General features: G+C 36.8%; 1 protein-coding gene across 4 annotated transcripts; it reads left to right on the top strand.

The window, feature by feature from the left end:
- Positions 1-1,318: 1,318 nt before the first annotated feature.
- LOC129776377 (REST corepressor) lies at positions 1,319-21,864 on the top strand. 4 transcript variants are annotated; one of them, XM_055781973.1, is made up of 11 exons: positions 1,319-1,478; positions 2,198-2,639; positions 2,704-2,757; positions 2,979-3,113; positions 3,169-3,383; positions 3,462-3,626; positions 12,603-12,895; positions 13,116-13,350; positions 13,432-13,599; positions 20,888-21,202; positions 21,352-21,864. In XM_055781973.1, the coding sequence occupies exons 2-11, from the start codon at positions 2,510-2,512 to the stop codon at positions 21,592-21,594; spliced, it is 1,953 nt and encodes a 650-aa protein (XP_055637948.1). In that variant the 5' UTR covers positions 1,319-1,478; positions 2,198-2,509; the 3' UTR covers positions 21,595-21,864. The 4 variants fall into 4 exon arrangements, with proteins under 4 accessions (XP_055637948.1, XP_055637949.1, XP_055637951.1 ...); XM_055781974.1 differs by lacking the exon at positions 1,319-1,478 and adding an exon at positions 1,851-2,024; XM_055781976.1 differs by lacking the exons at positions 1,319-1,478; positions 12,603-12,895; positions 13,116-13,350; positions 13,432-13,599 and having other exon boundaries at positions 1,855-2,639.
- Positions 21,865-22,957: the final 1,093 nt, after the last annotated feature.

Raw genomic sequence — 22,957 nt, 5'->3', positions numbered from 1 at the left:
GTTAGCGTCACACATTACTATGCCGGAAGGTGCATATTCGATTCCCCTTTTGGCAGTGAGATTTGTCGTCAAAGAAATTTCTTCCGACTTGCACTGTGATCACGCGTATTCTAGTAGTTGTCACTCAGAATACAATCAAGGCGTGTTTACTTGGCATAAGTAATATCAATCAAGTACTGCTAATAAAAAATGACGCAAGTAATACATATGCTGCGACGTCAATAGTTTCACTGGGAGCGATAATGCCATTCAACAACATAGTGAATCAAATCCCTTTGAGGCATTAAGACTGTAAGGTTTTTGTGTTGTCAAGATCTAAAAAAAATATTGCTGAAAATTTCAACAAAACAACAACAACGAGATCTATAAGAAGTCGGGTATCCTTTATCAATAAGTATTATTGATAATGACTATCAGTTCCGATGGGAGTGAACGTGTACACACATAGGTGGTGTACATTATCGCTTCTTTGCTATGCATGCATCCGGATGCAATCACACTGTTGAAAAGTTCTTATTTCATTCTTATACCCTGTATACTGCGTATACTGTGCATCACGGAAATAGATAACAAATTGCGATGGTTTATTTGCTTTACTAGTATTTCTCATCCGGAGATCTGTTGGCTGTTTCCAACACTGGCAAACCCGAAAGGGTGGAAAGATCTTCGGAACTAATGAAAACAAATCTAGTTCACGAATATCATGCCGGCGCGACGATTACGACAAATTATAAACGATAATGCACTCAAATCAATGTTTCCTTTTTAAACTTGATAAAAAAGACACAACAGATATTTATACATGCTGATAAATCGAGTTTCGGTGATCTTTTGAGCGATATTATATATTATTGAAGTATGTTGGAATCAATCTTTTCATCAATACGAAGACAGAATAATTATTTAAAAAAATAGAATAGGTGTCCAAGACACGACTGAATTGTTAACACAGGACGAAATTATTTTTTTTGAAACGATTACATTTCTGAAAAAAACGGATTAAGGATGAGATTCCATTAAATCGTGACATGCTTTTTTTTTATTTCGCACCCTGACAGACGTAATTCTACGTCAAAACGCCACATCGAAGGGGCCGAGAAAGCATGCAGTCGAATTTTACTTGCATTTTCTTGACTGTACTAACAGATGTATTGATAATTATGAAGACGGTTATATTGATAGTATTAGATTGATTGAAGTTTTCATGATCTTGATTGAAAAGATATTGATAGATAAGTAATGGAAGTGGGATCAAGGAAAAAATCAAAACGTGATAATTTTTGACATTTGAAGAACACCTTCCCACCTATCCATTTACATCTCGGTGGCGTGCTTCGGACGCAGCAAAACAGTGCCCGTTATTTTTTTTACCTACTCTCGTGGTTTTGTTTTGTTTGGTTACCGAATTTCATTTCTAAATCAATTTCCAAGTACTAATGGATCAAATATCAGTTTAGTGACCTTTTCCTATTAATCAGGTAAATAGAGTTTTCGTCTTTGACTTACTCGGTTGTAGTTTCGAATGAACTTGTTAAAATTTGGTTGTGTTTGTGCGGAATTACATCAATCAACCTCTATTTACTGTTTTGTACGGTTGCACAGAGGAAAGTGAACGCTAGGAGACACCATTTTGTGTACTTCTTCGAGCAGCCGTAGATAAAGGGCAGCCAGTGCATATGATTTATCATTGTTCGAAGAAAAAAAAAGAATTTTTACACTTGGTGATCATTAGAAGATACTAAAATTTTCAACGAAAACGATAGAAATATTTTGGAAATTGAATGGAAAATAATATTGGTGGCTGATGTTCCCTTTCCTCTGGCAACACTTATGTGTCAGCATTTTCTTACCTCCTGCGAAATCTCACATGAATCAGTAATCTTTCGTCAGTCACGCACGCCTAGAGCTGGGAAAGGGAAAAGGATTAAATTTTCCTCAAATAATTTCCAAAGTAGGAAATTTAGTGCGGTCGTCGTTGCTGAAAAATGTTACATTTCCATTGCCGGTGAAAATTGTACCTGATGGTTAGTGAAACTGATGTGAAAAAAGGATTGTGATCACAAAGTTTCGTTACTTTCGATTGATCCTATATATAGCTGCACAGTAGATTTACAAACGCAGAAATGTTAAAAGCTACAACTATATGCAGAATAAATAGAAGTATATTGAAATGCTAAAAAGGAAACAACATTTCTAGATGCGGAAAATTTGAAAATATCCTACGAAGGGATATTGAAGCGCAACGATTTGGCAGTGCAAGCGACAATCTACGGTCGCTGTGAAAGTGCAGCAAGCGAACAGTGGCGCCCGTAGCTGAAGGTTTATATTACGCTCGTTTTTTTTTATACTTTCCGTTTTCGTTGCTCATTGAGTGAGTCCTGAACGGGAATTGGAAAACCAGCAAAAAAAACGGTGTTCTTGGAGATCTATCGATATTAGATCATATCGGGTGTGTCAGAGCTTCTGGTAAGCTCTCTAGGACTTCAAATTGGAGGCGAAAAAAGCGAAAATGGTGCTGGCCGACAGAACCACCGAAAATGTCCGCAACGGCCGAAGATCACGGGGTCCTAGCCCGAACGGGCACTCATCTGTCGCGACCACCGGGGGTGTCACCGAATCTAGCTCAGACGATGAAAACTGTGAGTATTGTGGAGAATAATTGCCGGAGAGCATAGCGTGTTAACGTAATCATTATTTCCACAGCCAGGAAGAATGGAAGTTCCTCCAAAGCAACGAAGGCTAAAAGCGAATATGAAGGTGAGAAGTGTGCTTTGATCATTCTATTCCGATATAAAAGTCTGCCAGCGTGAAATGCACGATTTTTTTATTGCTCTAAATCGTTTATTTTATTTTTACAAAGTTAATATGACCTTGTGTAAATATAAACTGTGCTCAGTATTTTAATTCGAGATAATGGCAGCAATACTCAAATCGCTCAGGAAACAATTGAAAACTCAGTATATTTCAACACCTTTCAGAGAAAATTCGCGTCGGGCGAGACTATCAAGCTGTATGTCCAGAGCTTGTACCGTCACCGCAGAGGAAACCTGAACAACTGAATGACCGAGCGTTGCTGGTTTGGTCCCCTACAAAGGAAATTCCAGACAACAAACGTAGGTTTTATCCATCAAACAATATTCTCAAAAGTAAATCGATTTTTTCCAACAGTGGAAGAGTATATAACGGTGGCCAAAGAGAAATACGGATACAACGGCGAGCAGGCACTTGGGATGTTGTTTTGGCACAAACATGACCTCGAACGGGCCGTGCTGGATCTAGCCAATTTCACACCATTCCCGGATGAGTGGACTGTCGAGGATAAGGTGCTATTCGAGCAGGCATTCCAGTTCCACGGTAAAAGTTTCCACCGAATTCGACAGATGGTGAGTTCGATATTTGTTCACACGTGACGCTTGGTTGACATAAAAATTTGCGTCTCTTCCTGTTTCTTTCCCGCACAGCTACCGGACAAATCGATTGCCAGTCTAGTGAAGTTCTACTACTCGTGGAAGAAAACCCGCAGTCGAACTAGTGTCATGGATCGGCAAGAGAAATTGAAAAAGAACGACAGCTCAGAGAACGGAAGTGACCACGGGAGCAACGAAGATTCTGACAATGACGATAAGGTGAGTCCGGTCATTGTTCTAGACTAACAAGTGTTGCTAAGTTTTATTGTATGCGTGTACGAGAACAGTGTGTTTGAGAAAGGAATCCTTGTAGAAGTTTTCTTTTATTTACCATTGATGACAATTTTTACAGGCTCGTGCTCTACTAGTATCCGAAAAAAGGGATGTGATGGTGTTCGGATGGTTTCTCCTTGTCTTTTGGTTTGTCCTTCCACTATAGCTTTTCTCATTTGATATTTGGTCAACGAAACACAAAATATTCATTCAAATTCAAATTCAAATTTATTGTATAACCTTTAGCATAGGAGTCTTCCTAAATAATCCAATGATCAAGTTATCTTTCAAGCACATTTCGGAATTGTTCTCACTATTTGCCACGAATTCCTGTTTAATTCTTCTATCAACATAAAATATGAACTTCCAGGCGTTATGTTGGACAGTCAGTCGAAACCATATCATGTGAATACTGGAATTGTTCGATGAGTTTTGTCCAGGAAATCACAATGATAGCGCCTTCTTCCATTAATATGGCATTTTTTTGCGTTTCCTTTTTTCTAATGTAATTTCCGGTAGCGTTGATTGTTTTGTATTATAAACATTCAACATTACCTAACTTCTGAACCAATTCGACGGTCTCCTTTCTGCTCCGACGCAGTTTGGAAGGCGGCACCATTTAGAAGTTTGTTGATTTGCATGTCAAACACGTAAACCCATGTCTCATGTCCAAACAATCTCTCAGAAACAACTGCTACCCCTCCCGAACTTAAATTGAGATCTTCAGTCACTATTTTCATCACTTTACGTACCACAACATATTCACCGTTTTCGATTTCGATCATAGTAACGGGTATATTGGAGGTCGTGTGTGAGATTCATTTTGACTCGGTAATTAGGACATCAGTATTGGTCACATCTCGAAAGTTGCAAAGAGTATTTCAGACGTTCCCAATCATATTGGAAAACCCACCCCAAAGCATGTGATTGAAACAGTAAATGTTTTGAACTGCTTCTTAGGTTCCATAAAGCCGAGGTTTAAGCAAAATGAGCTCCTTATTCAGACAAAATGCCACCACAGAAAATTTGTCACGCTTTTATGAAATAGTTTTAACATTAATAATTTGCTGCGGATGTTGTTGCTCGGAATTCTCTAAGATTTGTTCTATTCCCCGATCCGTAAACATATTAAATTGAATCGAATGATTTAAGGCAGGGATACTTTGGTGCACCCGTGGCCGAGTGGTTAGCGTCTCACATTATCATGCCGGGTGTTCGGGTTCGATTCCCGTTCTGGCCGGGGGATTTTTTCGTCAAGAAATTTCCTTCGACTTGCATTGAGGCCACGCGTATTCTAGAGTTTGCCCCTCGGAATACATTCATGGCGTGTTATATATATGGCTTAAGAAATCTCAACTGAAGTATTAATAAATGACGCTAGTTAATGTATACGTTGAGACGGCAAAAGTTCCACAGGGAACGTTAACGCCATTCAAGAAGAAGAAGATACTTAAAATATTTTGGGTAAGAGACCGCTTTCCCAGAATGATGAAGTGATGCCATCGATCCCCCATAGCAAAAATTCTATAAAAATTTTAACTTTATCTTATTCATACAAAATACCAGTTCAAAAACAAGTGAGTAAACTTAACATCATTTTCTCATCAATAAATAGACATAAATTCAGTAAATATCAAGTGTAATTAATGTTTATTAATACAATGGCCCATAATTTCTACTAAAATATTTGTCATTCTTATTACAAGTTGGTTCACGTAACACAACTTATACAGTATCTTAAAAGTTATAATCAAATAAGCACTTGTGTTAATTAATAAGGGGTCGATTTTCAGACCTCGTCGACCCCCAAAATCAGTTTTCGTTTATGTCGACATCGACTCCAAGGTGTCGACATCGACCGCTTTGAGATCCCCTGATTTAAAATATTCGTTGTAAAAGAAAAGAAGAAGATTGAAACCTAATCCGTCTTTCGTGCGAGAAAAGATGATGATCACCTTGAGAAATTAGAGGTTATTTTACATGACGTTAGTGAGGAAGATTACCGCGCGGATTCGTGGACGACTAGGCTTCTACATTATGAGCTTCCTAGAAAATAGGACCTTCAGTATCATAGTCAACTGTTCGAAGCTATTTTTTGCTTCAAAAAATAGAAACCACTTTTTCGCAGCTCGTGTACTTTATTCAACGGCTCAAAACTAGAATTTCACATGAAAGTTAATAATAATACAAATGATAAATTTTTCAAATTCACATGAATAGTTTCCTTATTTTCTACTATTTTACGAGGGTCGTCCAAAAAGATAAGTTTCAGTGCCTCAGAAATCGCGGAAAAAATAAAGTTAGGACAAAAAACAAGGTGATTTTGGTAATCTACGTTTTATTTTCTATTTTTCTACATAATCGCCGTAACGTTCGAGGTATTTTTCATAGCGTGGCACGAGTTATTCTATTCCGAGCGCGAAGTGCGTCCAACTTTTTGAAGGACGATGTAACTGCGTCACGAATTTCTTCAGTGTTATCGAATCGTTGACCGCCGAACGCCTGTTTCATCACCGGGAATAAGTGATAGTCGCTATAGGGCGAGGTTTGGGGAGTAAGGAGGATGCTCGAATACAGTCCATTTGAATTTTTTCAATTGCTCTTGAGTTACGCGAGCAGAATGGGGCCGTGCATTATCGTGGATGAGGAACACTCCTGTCGTCAATATACCTGGCCTTTTGTTTTTAATCGCGGTTCTTAATCGGTCGCGCTTTAGCACAGGAATATAATTTAATTGATTTTTTAGGGAAGCAGAACATTCAGAATAAAAGGCACTTGAAACTCAAAATAACAAAAAAATTAATAAACATCGGAGACGAATGATACGAAAGATTTCAAGTCACCGTCAACAAAAAACAAGAAGAAGAAGAAGACTTAAAGTTATGGATGTCCGCATGCTAAACGAATCAATCCCAGAAGCTTCATTTGAATTTTTTTAAATAGCCTTTTTGAAGGCTATTTTATTTATTAATTCGTTTATTTTTACAGGCTCGGTTACATGAGTTTAAAGGAGCCGAATTCTTAACTAAACATATTAACTATATCTATATATCCATGAAAAATTTTCCTTAATTCTATTGTTAATAAGGTAGAAAATCGATTACTCGCGGTCTACTCGAGTTTAGAAGTGTGACATATTTTTATCAGGAATAGGATGGGATATAAGGATATGTTGACAATGTTCACACTCACACTCTCACTCACAATCATCACACTCAATTCTTAAACCTATCTTATATCTACTATGTATTTACATTTGCTAGTAAGAAGAAAACCGATTACTCACGAAGGAAGAAAAGGAGGGGGTAAGGGAATAAGGACAATCACACACGATGATCGATAGCTTTAAGGAAAACATATATTTGGGACATGTTATCAAGGTCTAACCGAGCCAACACGTCTCTCACCGGCACCATGGGCTGCCTTCCTCGGGCCCGAAGGGAGTTTTCTAAATTCGATCTGACGACAAGATACAACTCGCACGACCAAACAACGTGTTCAATGTCGTGATAACCTTTGCCACAAACGCAGAGATTGTTGCTGGCAAGATTAAAGCGGAAGAGTAGTGCATCTAACGAACAGTGATTGGACATGAGTCGGGAGAAGGTACGAATAAAGTCCCGACTCAAGTCCAGACTTTTGAACCACGGTTTGAGGCTAACCTTAGGGGAAAAATCGAAAATCATACATGATTCCGCGTGAGGATGTAATTTTAGCTGCTTCGATATTAACCATTTTGAGTGATTTAATATCAAAATATAAATCGCTGATGGTTATATTTCGGTTTGTGAGTTTACAGAGAAGCGATATTAGGTATGTACGGAAAAGTAAATTTATTTTTGAGTGAAAAAATTTAAATTATTGAAATAATTGTACTGGTGGGGTAAAACGGACAGTTACCAGTGGGAGTGAGATGAGCTGTGAAAAGTCTGTTTAATCTATTTCCAAGGAATGCCCTGCGTCTATAAATGGAAATCAAATCGCCTGTTAATCTAGGGAATGTCAAAATTCCCTAGATGCTAGAAATTTGACTAGCTGGTTCGGATTCTACTCACAAAGAAAACGCTTCTTCCGTGGACGAATCGAGAGTGATTTATTTCTGTGATTTCTACAGTTTTTATACTAAACTATCTCCCCAGTTCTTAATTCTACCCTCACCACACATAGCGATAAGCTACCTGAACATCTTATCACAATAATAACTGCCTGTTGGTGCGCAAGGGTATTCATTACTTCTCTTTTGCCTTGGTGCCAAACTCTTTTTGCCTGCGTCATTTCAGTTATTCCTGCCATGTGTTCTACCTGCTTATCCGGCAATCTCTTTTTGCCTGCGTCATTCTAAGTACCTATTTTCTAGTTGTTTTCTCCCTTTCTCGCTCCTATACGAGATACGGGGAAAACAGGTGTTTCATAATTCAGTTTCTCCTATTCTCGCCGTTGCTCGAGATAGGGAAACACATATTTCTTTTATTATCCCTAGATCGTAAACAAATTTTACCACCGGCCCTGATTTGACATTTCCGTCCGTAACATCGCCAAATGTGGACTGTCCAGAAGCTGACTGGAACCAAAAGCAAAATAGTTGAGATTCTGTCCGTTTATACTGCTGAAAAGTACGATACCACTTCTAGGTGGATTAATTCGATTTTTTCATCATTTAACGGACATTCGTGATGAGTTCAGACCTTGGTTGAATAAAATTATTTCTCTCACGATCGATAAACCTCTACGTTTCATATACTACAAACCTGTCCATATTACCCCCACTACATGTCCATTATACTCGCATCTAAAAAAAAGGTGTACTTTTCGGTCTGTTTGATTTTTAGTAAAAAACATTGAAAAACACTTTTTTGTATAATATTTGGCCAATTAGGTAGAAAGACGGAATATTCAATTGCAAGAAACTGCATCAAAGTTTTGGGGAACATGAATTTTCAAAGATATAATTGAAGTTCGCCTTAACATGTCCGTTTTACCCCCACCTCCCGTAATTTTAAGAAAAGCCCCGTACTGAAAATTCTCCCCTCTGGCGCATGCGTCAGTATGGGCCATTCGCTCACAAATTGCCGACGTTTATAATTGGAAAAACTAAGAACTCAGGGCTTTCAAAAACGTACAAATTTCTGTTGAATATGCCGCTTCGAAAAATGCATGGACCACTCGCAACATATTTCAGAGGTGGTTTGATGAATCTCGTACCAAATATTCGAAATGAGGTGCAAACACGAAATAAATATATTTCAGCGTGAAAACTTTCAGTACAGAAATCAGCAATCTTTCCATCTGTATGGTTGTGTATACCAGCGGTCAGAATGTGCAAACCATGACAAAAAAAAGGGGGAAGATTCAGGAAGATTTATAGAATTACTATGGAGTGTGCGGATAATCCGCACCACAGATCATTTCAAAATCTGTCTGATTTAGAATAAAACATTATTAGAAGAAAATGTTCTGCATTTATTGTAGTTTCAGGATTTTAAGATCTCTCAAATGAAAATTGTAACCTTAGGATTGATATAAGCCATCAACTTCTGCACAAGCTGTTGATCAACCCCACCGGCTGATATTTTCAGTATCTCGCTATTGAAATAGAATTTCAGCCATTGTCAAACTCTCCTTCAGTTTAGCTTCGATGATACCCCAATATCTTTCGCTTGAGTGGAAATCTGAGCACTGAGGACCCATAACTTCAGTGATGTCTCAAAAATTAAATTTATATTTCTTGGGAAAATCTCCGCAAGCCCTGGTCACATAAAAATTATGTCCCGGGAGCTGTTTGGAGTACAATTTTACATATGTTTCATGGTGTTTCCATAAGACTTCATCCGTTGAATCGGTTGAAACCATTAGAGGCTCTGCACTGAACAAAAAAGCACGTGGGTCACGTCCAAATTGAACCTCTATTGAGCTGACAGTTCTGCTTGAGATTTTTCTAACGATCTTAACATCATTCATAGCACCCGGGTGAAAAAATCTGCAATTTAGAAATTGACAGATCTTTAATTTTCATACGTACTACACATACTATACATTCCTATTTTTTCTATTGTTTCTGCTTAGTTAGCATGCTTTCAAGTATACGAAATAAAATATGTCAAAAAATGCTACTTTCTATATTTTAGCGAACTTTTCCGCAAACAAGCATTGCCAAACTTTTTTACCCAATCCAATAAAATAGAGGTGCATAGCTGAAGCCGGTGTGGCTCTGCAGTTACCTTTTAAGGCAGGTTTAGAGTTCCCGTGAACGTGAGCATGAACAGGTGGTGAAAAGGTACTATTATTTCACGGTGAACAACATTGCAAACAAACATTTCAAAACATCGTGGTGAATGAAATGGTTTTGTTCACGTTCATATTAAAAGTTTGCCAGTAAACGTGAAGCAAATAAACATCGAGCTTCAATAAAGTAATTCGGATAAAATATACAGTTGTTCACGAATCAACCCGAAGCAACGAAGTTTTTCAACCCATGCAGAGATCCGATAAAATGAAAATGCATCCGTATGGAAATATTCACTGAAAATTCGAGAGCAGCATAACATATCCTTTTACAGTTCACGGTGAAATAATTTTCAGAATGCCTTGGGACGTTCGAACGTGAACATGAACGGGAAAATATTTTGACGTCTATATTCACCACTGTTTTCACGTTCACGTTCACCTAAACCGGTGAACTATGGTGAGTTCATCAACATCCTGATTCCACGGTGGATATTCAGAATCGCTGTGAAATATTGAATTACAGGTCGGACTCGATTATATACAGGGTTTTTCAACTTTAAATTCCGAAAGTAAATTGAAATAAAACACACTTAGAATTCGAATTTCGATGAAACTTTTATTTCAAATTAAAGTTTGGTTTATGCCATTATGTGTGAAATACAACATCATTCAAATGTCCACCTAGGGCTTCCTCGCACACCTTGATCCGGAACAGGTAATTTTCGATGACTTTTCGGCACATATGGGGCGGTATCTCGGTCATAACTTCACGAATGTTGTCTTTCAAATGTTCAAGAGTTTGCGGAGAGTTGGCATAGACACGGTCTTTCGCATAACCCCACAAAAAAAAGTCTAGCGGGTTCAAATCGCAATTGACATCACCAAAACGCGAAATTATGCGTCCCTCAAATTTCGTTCGCAATATGACCATGTACGGTCGTGTTGTGTGGCACGTGGCGCCGTCCTGCTGAAATCACATGTCATCCGTATCCATATCTTCAATTTGTGGCAAAAAAAAATCGGTTAATATGCGGCCATAGCGCTCACCATTCACAGTTACCGTCTCGCCGTCCTCATTTTCAAAGAAATACAGCCCCGAGCTCGAAATGTGCCTCATCGCTGAAGAAAATTTGATGCGAAAATTCAGCATTTTGCTGCTGTTGTTCGTTCACCCAATCGACGTATGCCCGACGCATTCTATGGTCACCACGCTCTAATTTTTGTACCAGTTAGACTTTATATGGATGTAGGTGCAAGTCCAAATGCAAAATTCGCCACAATGATGTGTTTGACAAGCCCAATTGCTGAGCACGCCGTGGAATCGAAACTTTCGGGTCATCCTCCACACTGGCAGCAACAGCAGCAATATTTTCGGCCGAACGCACATTACGATGATGCACAGGTTTCACAATATCCGCTACGGATCCAGTTTGTTCGAATTTACGCACTACATTAGCGATTGTGTGCTCTGTAGCCCGTCCATGACGACCAAAATCCGTCCGTAATGCTCTAAAAACATTTGCCGGTTTTTCATCATTTTAATAGCATAATTTAACAAAATTAACACGTTGTGCGATGCTTAAACGATCCATATTGTAAAATGGCAGACATTCAACTAACGATATCACGCTTTGGTTGACAGCTATGTCAAACGGTTGTCAGCGCAGGGCTGTATACTTTCGGAAGCCCGAAATGGAAAACCCTGTATAATCGCAATTTCACTTTCAACGTAAATTTTCGAATCCAATACACAATCGAATCACAAAAAAGCTATTTTTCTATTAATGTTTGACATTCATACATTAATGAAAAAATTGTTTTCTTCAGATTCGATTATGTATAGGATTTGAAAATATTTTTGAAAAAAAAAAAGTCGACTATATATAATCGAGTCCGACCTGTAATCCACTTTCATCAATATGAATTGTGTTTAAACATGTTTTTCAACTAGAAAATGTTTCTTCCTATCGTTTCAAGATGTTTTCCTCGGGTTTTATATATGGACTAATGAATTATTAACAAAAAAAAAAAGTTTGTTCACGAGATCTCCAAACCGGCCTTTATAGTTGAATGAATAGCGGCGTCAAAACTTACGACCCAAGATTGATAGGAGCTTTCAGTAAAGGCGAAGGGTTCCTTCTGCGATAAATTCCTCCCGTATTGTACTGGTAAATGTGTATCTTAAAAGCTTACGTTGTTGAGAAGACGAAGTTTTGCCATTGAGTAGCAATTCCATCCACGATGAAAGCTGTTCGATAGGAACAAGTAATGGGTCTTCGACTTTCCTACGTCCGCCTAAATCGTCCGTAACAATTATTCGAACTACTGTGCAAGAGAATAGATAGATCAGACGGTTTGTAATAGGTAGGTACTCTTTGCTGTTTTTATTCAGTAGTTCATTTGGTAGATAAATTGTTAGAGGTATTTTTAGTAAGCGTATGAAACGAGACGGTTTGAGTGCTGGTATGTGTCGCAAAATTGTATTAGGTTTTCCCAATCAAACCAATCAAATGATCCACGGTTCAGCCAATGGAAAATTCACTATTCAGAATTTTCACCCAAAGTTAGTCATCCATGGCTAAGCCCAGTCTTCACTGACAACAAAAAATCGCTGGTCGCAAACAAATCCCTGACGCATTTCCCACTTTTTTCCTTTTGCATACTGCTGGCCACCCATATTCAACGATTGATCAACAGCCGTCAGCTGCCACCAATCAAGCATCGAACACTGCCCCGAGCCATGCCACGAGCGCAGGAAGCAACGCAGCTACTGTCCCCAACTCAAACGGCACCGCACAAACCGAATCGAGCGATTGTAAAGCCGATCGAAACGAGACCGAGAGCGGTGGTAACGCCACTCTTCTCAATACCGCTGCCAATGGCACAAGTTCCACAACGTCGCTCAATTGCTCCGGTTGTGGTGTGACGTGTAGTGATTTGAACGGAACCCCCCAGGGAAAGTTGTGCGGAAGTTGCTACCATCATTGGAGGTATTGAGGAAAATTATTTCATTTCATTTGTCCATGTTAGTTCACTAACTGTTTCGTTGTTTGATTTTGTGTTGATCTTGCACCGCGTTCTGCACTCTCAGTTATGTTTACACGTGATGTCACGTTCAAACAAAACCAAAAAACAAAAACAAAATCCCAAATAAAATGAAGTAATTTTTCTCTTTGTCTGTTCTATTTCTCCCAAATTTCTCTTTTTTAGACGAACCGGTGTGTTACGTCCTACATCCGGTCCGACTTTTATGAGCAAGCGTGCGCGCAATTCAAATCTGTTGGGCAAATCCGGGGACAGTCACAAGCGTAGGCCTCCACGGGGTATGTACATAAACCATGACGACATTGTCAAACTGGCCAGTTCAGCCCAGAATAACGAACCCAACCCAAACGACGACCTGCTGGCCGGTATGGATAGGGAGATTGTTTCACTTTGGAGCCAAGTAAGAAGATGCTCTCGCTAGCGGTCTGTTGTGTCTTTGATTTTTTTCGTTCATACGCGTCTCTCGTTTCCGGTTCCCCAGATTCAGCTCAATAAGCAATGCGTCAGTGGTTTGAAGCGTACCATCGAGGAACAGTCGAGCTTGATGCGACCCGCAGAGACTCCCACTGTTCGGGTTAGCTCTCGTTGGAATAACGAAGAGCTTCTGATAGCCGTACAGGGAGTTCGTAAATATGGACGAGATTTCCAGGTAATCTTGGCTTAGGATTTCCACACCAAAGTTACAAATCAGGATCAGTTTTCGTCGGCCGTCTCGTTTTCAAAACGTCTCGATTGGGCTATTGTGTTTGTATTGAGTGTATGGATGCATAGAGTTGTGTAACATATTAACAAGTAGACAATGCTGTATTATATTAGTAGATTATCTCCGAAATAGTTCTGATATTTTATGTCTAAATATAGAAAGAATAATTATATTACTCAGTAAGACGAATGCAAATTGCATCTAACGTTGTTTCTAAAATCGAAAATCGTTCCATTGACATGTTTTGAAAATCATTCACGGAAAATTATCAAAATCTTAGCTATGATTTTATTGTAGAATATTTCTTTTATTTTGCTAAGGCAAATCGATTGTATTACGTTTGTACTGCATTAGAATTAATGGAAAATTTGAAACGTAAACCATGCTCTGCGTATAATATATTCAATACAATTTGACAACTTTCATATTTTATATGTTATTGCAACCGACATTTCGAGGTATTTTGAGTATTATTCCGAAAAAAAAAATAGTTTTCAAGACTTCCTTCCTACAAGAAATATTATTGTAATCATTGTCTTGGCCCAACAAGATCAGATCGAACGTAGCGTAGGGTATCTCACAAAATTAGTCTAATTCATCACGCTTTTGGAATAGCACAGAACTGAATATCCGGCTAAGGAAGCGGGTTCTAATAATGCTGGTTCAAAATAAATTTCCGGAGATACATCAAGAATCGTACATTTACCCCGTTGACAAGCTGCCTTTAATAACTTAAATTCTACTCCGCTTTCCACAAAATACGGATTGCCTGCCAAATTATTTTCTTCAATATTTCGAAAAATTTCGACGTAAGACAATTTGTTCCAGAATGACGTAGTGCAAATTAAAAAATTAAATATCATTTGCCGCTCAAATTTCTAAGAATGTCATGCCAATCACTTTGAACACTCCCTAACGATATTGAAAATTAAAAAAAAATATCCAAAAATCAATTTGATAGAATTGCACAAATATGGAGAAGTCTCCTTAACCATAACGGTTGTGCGTCCGCATATTAAGCGAATGACTGTGGGTTCGTTCCCAGGAACCTCCATTGATTTATCTTCTAAAAGGTCTTTTCCAAGGCTAGAGACGTATAAACTTTATAGTTTAAAGCCTTTATAATAGGAAGAAAGAAACAAAACAAATATGGGGGATTTTGGTAGCAAAATGTGTTGCGAAGCGAATGATTGTTGGTTCAGTACCATGAATCTTCATTGACAATCTTCTAAAAATGGTCTTTTTCAAGACAAGAAGCAAATTCTAGGAGTGTTCTTAACACAAAAAAAACTATTGCCTTTTCGAAGCTAGTGACGAATGAACTTGGAAGTTTGAAGCCTCTATAACATAAAAGAAGAAGAGAAGAACAGATATATTTTAGGAACGAATGAACTGCAAGGTTTAAAGCCTCTGTAAAAGAAATGTAGAAGCCTTGAATCACCGCGACAAACATTTTGTTATATTGTGATGCATTACTAGCCATAGGCAGCACAGTCTCAGATTGCAGTGAAACTTTGTGGGTGTAAGAACATTCGGCCTTATTCTGCGTGGCGTGTGAGGTGAGATGACAATTGTCACTTATGTCACGCGATTCCACCAGGCGTATGCCGTGAGAAATCTCACTTGAATGAACTCACTTTATTCCCGCTCTCAAATATACGTGACGATTGTCACATGAACTGGGATTTCTAGGTGACAATTGTCGACATGTCTTGAGGTGTCGACAGTGCATGAAAACAAATGAAAAAAGGAAGAGGAATAATAAGTGTTTTTTTGGGTCGTATAGAATCGATAGTAATGGTATTATATGTATCAATAAATTCAATTTATCTTCAATTTTCACAGTACGAAAGACAAATTGCAAGTAGTTTGTTTTTTTTGTGAAAGCGGTAGTGAGTCTGTTATTCCTCAATTGGACGAATAAGCACACCGAAATTATTTTCATTTCATGAAATCTATTTATTTTCTCTAAAATATATCTATCATATGGGTCTTGTGTTTCATCTATCTATTCGCGAGTCATCGTCACCGAACTGCATATCCATTTCAGAAGCCGTGGTATATGCCCGAGCCGGAGCCAGAGCAACAATTTAACACTGAGAGTGCAGAGAGCAGCAGCAACTACGACCAAAACAAACAAAAATGCTAAACTTTACAGGATGCAATCAACTGTTTCACCAAATCTAAATCAAATACCTGCAAATTCGGCGGAATGTCCTGATACACTAACAACAGGCCAGGTTAAATCAGATCTATAGATACGGTACTGACTGCAGCAAAACAAATATCTGACCTCTCTGAGCGAAACAAATAAAATTCTGGGATGCCAGATGTTTTTTCTCAAATATATGCGATAAAAATCTGAAATATTTGTAAATATGTGCTAATGTCTGACATACTGACCAGCTTCGTTTATCATATGGAATCAATAATGTTTTGTCACTATTTTAAATAGCCTGCAGCAGGAATAAAAGGTTGTGATAAAAGTTAAATGTCTGCAAATTCGTGAACACATGTGCGAATGTGGCATCTCTGATCAGATTTGGCAACCAGCAGAATGAACGCCTTGTCACTTGCTGTTCATCCTCTCACATACATCAAATGAACCTCTCACGGCATCCGAAACGACTGTAGGAATAGAGTGAGGAGAGTTGCGTGATGGTGATGTGACAATTGTCATCTCACCTCACACGCCGCGTAGAATCAGGCCGATTGTTAATTTAACCCTTTCTCTACGAGCGTCGTCTATAGACGACATCCGCGCGATGAGCTGTGTGTACGAGCGTCGTCTTTAGACGGCATCAGGGTGATACTGCCCATCGATTACACCAGCGCGATATGCATACTTTTCGGCGCAATGCTCCGTACAGCCGTTGCACTCCGACGGAGCACACTGCCGTATTGAAAAGGTTAAGCAACTTCGCATACTTGAAAACTCCAAGAAATCTAGACGACTTTTTTAAAAGTTCTTTCAATTTTTTTACCAATATTTCTAATTTGAAAACTGTTAGACAAAAATTTGGTCGAAGAATGAAGATAGAACTAGAACTGTTTAAATTTTCATTTAAAATATCAAACAAATTTTTAATAAAATTACGCTGAAAAAATTGCTTCAGACATTAAAATTCATTTTTTTCAAAAAGTTGTATGGATGACTCGTTGGTTATTAGATGGACAGTTCATATTTTTGTTTTCAAAATTTGAAAAAAAAAGTTTTTTTTTAAACATAAATTAAAATATTTGATATATTTTTTGTTCAGTGTTAATTTCAATAAAAATCATTTTGGTATTTTCGAGCCAAAATTAAAACATATGTTTCATTCTTCGATAACAACATTTTAGGACTTAGTTCAGTTTTTGAGTTTTTTTTTAAAAAAGTTATAAAACACTTAAAATTACGGAAATTTTTAAAACAGCAAGCAAACCGAAAAAACTATAAGGTCTACAAAATTGTTCAATTTTTCATTTATCAATTTTTTTCATTTTATAGTTTTTCAGTTAGATTTTTTCTTGTAAAATAATAAAAAAACATCATAATTACAAAAAAAATCTCACTTAAAAATTATAAGACCTACAAAATTTTGGTAAAAATGGAATGTAGGAAAGTGTTTAAGTTTTAGTTTTGTAATTAAAATAACTAAATTACCATGAAAAAAATATTTCAAACATTAAAATTAATTTTTCAAAAAAAAGTTTTTTCAAATTCTGCACAAATAAGAAGCAAACAAATTTTTTCACTGTAGAAGTGCCCTTCTTTGGATGTATAGATGACTCGTTGGTTATTAGATGGACTGTTCATATTTTTTTCAAAATACGGAAAAAAGTTTTTAAGAAAACTGAATTTTTAGTGTAATTTTTTCTAAAAATCATTTTGGTATTTTTGAACCAAAATTCAAACATATGTTTCATTCTTTGATCAAAACTTTTTAGGACTTTTGAGTATTTTTGTTCTAAGTTATAAAAAAAAACTTTAAATTACGAAAATCTTAAAAAAATGCAGAAAACAAACAAAAAAAAACTATAAGATCTACAAAATTGTTTAATTTTTCATTGATTACTTTTTTTTATTTTATAGTTTCTGAGTTAGACTTTGTTTGTAAAAAAGTTAAAAGGATATCATAATTACAAAAAATACTACTTAGAAACTATAAGATCTACAAAATTTTGGATTTTTTTCAATGGAATGTAGAAAACTGTTTAAGTTTTTTTTCAAATAAAAAAAACAAAATTACTCGATTTTTTTTTATTTAATTTTTTTTTCAATTATACATTTTCGAGAAAAGTAAATTTTCAATTCGAGTAATTTTGTTTTTTTTTTATTTTGAAAATAAAAAACAAGCAGTTTCCTACATTCCATTTTTAACCAAAATTTTGTAGTTCTTTTTAAAGTCTTTTTTTTGTAATTATGATATCTTTCTGGAATATTTTTTTCAGTGTTATTTTGTTCTTTTGATTAAATGAAAACAAACAGTTTCCTCAAACAGAAAAAAGACATATGATTCAAACAAACTGTTTTCCTTTAGAACTGTCCTTTTTCCTATGACTCGTTTGTTAATAGATGGGCTATTTACATTTTTTTTCAAATTAAAGTAAAACGTTTTTGAGAAAAGTGAATTCTGATTAAAACGAACTTTTGGTCAAGGAAAATTTAAAATTATATTGTTTATATTACAACAAAAAATAACACTGAAAACAATAAAATCCATCCAACAAACTTTTTCTCTGTAGAAGTTCTCTTCTTGCGATGTATGGATGATCCGTGGATTTGATTGATGGGCTATTAATATTTTTTGTTTTCAAAATAATAAGAATTAATTTCAATTTTTAATATAATTTTTCTTGAGCGTTTTTTTAATTAATTTAGATATTTTAATAATGATTTAAACAATCATTTTTTAATGAATTATTAATCAAAATTTCAACATACAAACATCTCTTTCTTTGGCCAAAACTTTTTTGGTCCCACAGGTTTTGAGTTGGAATTTTTGTAAAATAATTGAAAAAAAACTAAACCTAAAATTACAACAAAAAAAACTCAAGTATCATAAGACGTACAAGCTTTGATCATAGAATGAAATGGAAGAGATAAATTCAAATTTAAAAATACATTCGAAAAACAAAACTGCACTGAAAAAAATATTTCAAAAATTAAAATTTATTTTTCTCAAAAACGTATTTTTTAAAAATTTTAAATGATTTACATGAATCAAACGAACTCTTTCCCTGTAGCTCCCTGTAGAAGTGTCCTTTTACCGATGCATGGATTATTCGATGGTGATTAGATTAGTGATTAGTTTTTGAGAAAAATAAATCTGGTTTTTAAAATAATGTCTTTCCAGTGCATTTTTCTTAAAATGCATTTTGATATATTTTTTGGAAAGAATCTATATAAATAATAAAGGCGAATGAACTGAAAGGTTTAAAGCCTCTTTAATCCAACATAATCATCATCATATAAATAAGAATGAATCGCAAAATGTGTTGCTAAGCCCAAAAATCGAGGAAGGAATCGTCCGATTTAATCTTATTTTATTTCGTTATGTTCGTCTTTGCCCATAGATCAATGTGTAGCACGGTACTGATTACAAATGTTAGGACGAGAAAAATCGGTTAGTTTTCGGAAAACTTTCATACAAAATGAGAAAATTCGAAACGTTTGCAACGTTAATTGTCGTACTGAATAGAGTTCACTTCTAAGGGTGTTGATCGCTCCTAAGATTAGTTGGTACGGAATTCGTCGTTCGTATATAAAATCAAAGAAGAAAAACAGTAATCCCCACGTTTTCCGTCTGACGTCTGACAATCGATCGTATGCAAACATATTGAGGAAAACCCGTCCGTTTGTCGTTAAGTACAACAGCTGAGCCTTTAACCGAAAATCCTCAGTTTGAGATGTGGCAGACAACTGAATCTGAGCAAAAGTATCGTGTAGAAGGCCAACTCAATCGAGCTGGATTGCGTACGTACGGTTCCGTTGTGCAGACGAACTTCAAGCGCATTTCTAGGACCCAATATTTCTTTGCTGGTGATTCGCCAGAGGATCTCAGGAAACATAAGTTTTCGAGGTTCGCCATGAATTTCACGATGGCTAAGGAAATCGTTCGGGAAACAGAGTACACATTTTGTGACAACGTTTTCAAAGGCGAATTCTCCCATTTCTGAAGCCACACAACGGTTCTACGAGCTTCGAGGAACGATCTGAAGAAATATAATCTCTATCTAGCGATCTGAAGATAAGATCTTGATCTCCCAAATCCAACGGAGCTGCGGCCGATTGTGGATATGTGGGCCCATGTTGAGTAAAATTTTTGTAAAATCCCAAAGTTTGAACGGTTGAAAAAATTAAGAAAACAAGGTGAAGACTCATGTGTGGTGTTAAAACGAGGGTATGGGTTAGGTATATGGATTCGAGGCGGAATTGAATGGAATAATGATGGTTCAACTTAGATTATTCAATTCTTTGAATATCCTGAAATATTTATGACAATCTAATGAAAGGATCTCCTGGGACATTCTTCAGATATTGTCAACAATTTTCCTATAGCTCCGGATTTTCACGTGAGCGAACAAACTTATTTCTCGCCTGTTTTGTTCATTCATTTCTATTTCGGCATGCTCTCAGTTATTCAATCAATTATTTTAATTTGGAAAATTTTTGTTGATTTATCTAAAAGTGGCATGTATTTGGTACTGTTGCAATAATTCTGCCCTCACCCTTTATGTTATTTTCCATTGGAGTATCATATATCGCCAGCAGTAAACATCTATCCTAAATATTAGCTTGTATTGAGTGTATTTCCATTATTAGTCGTTATTTATTACTAGTATCTATATTTGTAGTCTTATCTAAAAACAGTAAAAGTGTTCATATCAATCAAGTATGTTGGGTTTTTCTAGTATCTCTTGTCAACAAATATATTATTTTTAATATGTCTACTTTCGATGCTTTATTGTTTCTACTTCATAAACCATAAAGAAAAAAATATTTTCAATGAATTTTCCTTTCCGATAAAAAAAAAATGTTTTGCATTAAAATCAGAAATAAAACAGCCATTCACTCCTCACACCTGACTAATCCAGATATGGGAGTGCTCGAAATGGTTATTAGATTCGTCTCTCAAAATTGCGAGATCCATTTTTGTGTCTGTCTCGTCGAAAACTGATCGGAAAGTAACCACCCCTGTTATTATTCCATCTACAAAAAGCATTCAAATTCCGATGAACCCATCTTTAGGCCATTGCCGATACGATAGGCACCAAAACGGAAGCCCAGCTTCGTACGTTCTATGTGAACTATCGACGAAGGTACAATTTGGACAGCATTTTGAAGGAACACGAAGCCGAACAAAAACAGCTCAAGGAGCAGATCCACAACAGCAACAACAATAATAATGGCAGCAACACCAACAAGGAAGATGACTCAATGACGACTATCAGTGAACTTGAAAGCGCTGACACAAGCTCAATTGTAGGTGATAAGCTGGAGCTGGAGGAGAGTCGTAAGCCTGTGGAGAAGAAATTCGCCCCGTCCCAGAACGAGATAATGGAGGTAAATAAAAGAAAAATATCGAAGCGGATGGTGATGTGTTTGTTTTGTGAGAGTGAGAGGCTTTCTAACACAACTTTTTGTATCGCCTTATAATTGACAATTATTTTTAATTATTACGTTTGTTTATTTTTTTTTTGTAACAATTACAGATCGATCTTGTAGACGATGACATGGTGAACGGTAAGAAGGCGGAAACGGGTGAAGCCACCGATGGATCGATAGGCGCAACGACTGGAGCGGGTGTAGCATCAACTTCCTCCCTTCCGACGGGTTCGATGACGGCGAATGCGTCCGCAAATCCAGCCTCTACCCCGATGGATGTGGATGACCATTCTAGCTTCGGGGTGAAACTGTCCGATTCCGCTGGGAACAGCACGATTATTATAAAATAAGACATCTTCTATATCCTTGATTCTTGATTTGATCTTTCTCATTCGACAGTCTTTGTTGAAGAAATTCATCACTACCATTCTGTCTGCAACAGCTGCACATTTATATTTTTTTATAATTTTATTACCTATATGTATTCTATCGCGTCTATCACAATGCTATCACTGTCCCTACTCGTGCACAAAGAGTAACAAGCGAGTCCTGAGGACATGTTTGTTCAATAGTTTAAGAAAAACAAATCTTTGAATTACACGACCACATGGAATTCATTGCTTAGTTTCTTTCCTTACATCCCGTATTTGTTTTCGTTCCTGTATTCGTTCGTTATCTAAATACCCTCTTGTTCGTTCGTTAGTGTCACTTTGTATTAGCTAGGAATCTAACACAAAATGTAAAGAAAAACCGCCTGAATTATTACTACATGGTATTAAAAGCTGAGATAAATGAAAATCGACAACAGCTTACACATCTACTCAACAATTGCAGGTTGCAAAACTAGGGAGAACATAATTCAAAGTGTAAACCACTCACTACCAGCACTAGGAACCATCATTACGCTATCATTCGTCATTAACGAAGAGATGATAATATAGAAAATATAAATGAAAGACAAACGCTAAACAATGAGCATACGATAGATAACACAACAAAACACATCTTTAGCGATTCACGATATAAAATTAAATACGATTCAAAATGCCTCACCCAACAACAAATGTGAATGTTCATTGGTATAAAAAGAAAATTGTCCCTTCTCTCCAACATAAACATAGGGCTTTATTCGGAACTATCGTAGATTGGGAGCGTCTTAACAGCACTAAGAAGCATATAAATATTCCGCTCTTGAATGATACGGTACCTGTTTAATTTCGGCATTTCGTTTAAGGGGAACGTCTATGAAAATTTCAAAGAATCAAACACAAAAATGTTCTCTGGGATGTCTATTTTTCTGTAGTTTCTGTCCCAGGTTTGCAATAATGTTTTGTCACTATTTTAAACAGCCTGCAGCAGGAATAAAAGGTTGTGACAAAAGTTAAACGTCTGCAAATTCGTGAATATATGTGCGACTGTGGCATCTCTGATCAGATTTGGCAACCAGCAGAATGAACGCCTTGTCACTTGCTCTTCATCCTCTCACATACATTTTTTTTTGTATTAGTCTCCAAGATGCCGCTACTCGAGGACATTCGCTGAATTTGTGCGTTATTGTTTCCACAGCTATATTACAATGGAGGCAGTTTGCTCCATCTGCCCGCTGTATAGTATGCATAAGTTTCCGATGTTGTGTTTTTCCATTCACGATGAGGTACAGACCACTGCGCTGGCTTGATGAAATTTGTCTGCATGCGATATTACGCCATATTC

This window comes from Toxorhynchites rutilus, chromosome 3 (genome assembly GCF_029784135.1).
Source record: "Toxorhynchites rutilus septentrionalis strain SRP chromosome 3, ASM2978413v1, whole genome shotgun sequence".
Taxonomy (NCBI): domain Eukaryota; kingdom Metazoa; phylum Arthropoda; class Insecta; order Diptera; family Culicidae; genus Toxorhynchites; species Toxorhynchites rutilus.
Note: the sequence above shows the minus strand (reverse complement) of the source record. Positions and strands in the feature narration are given on the sequence as shown.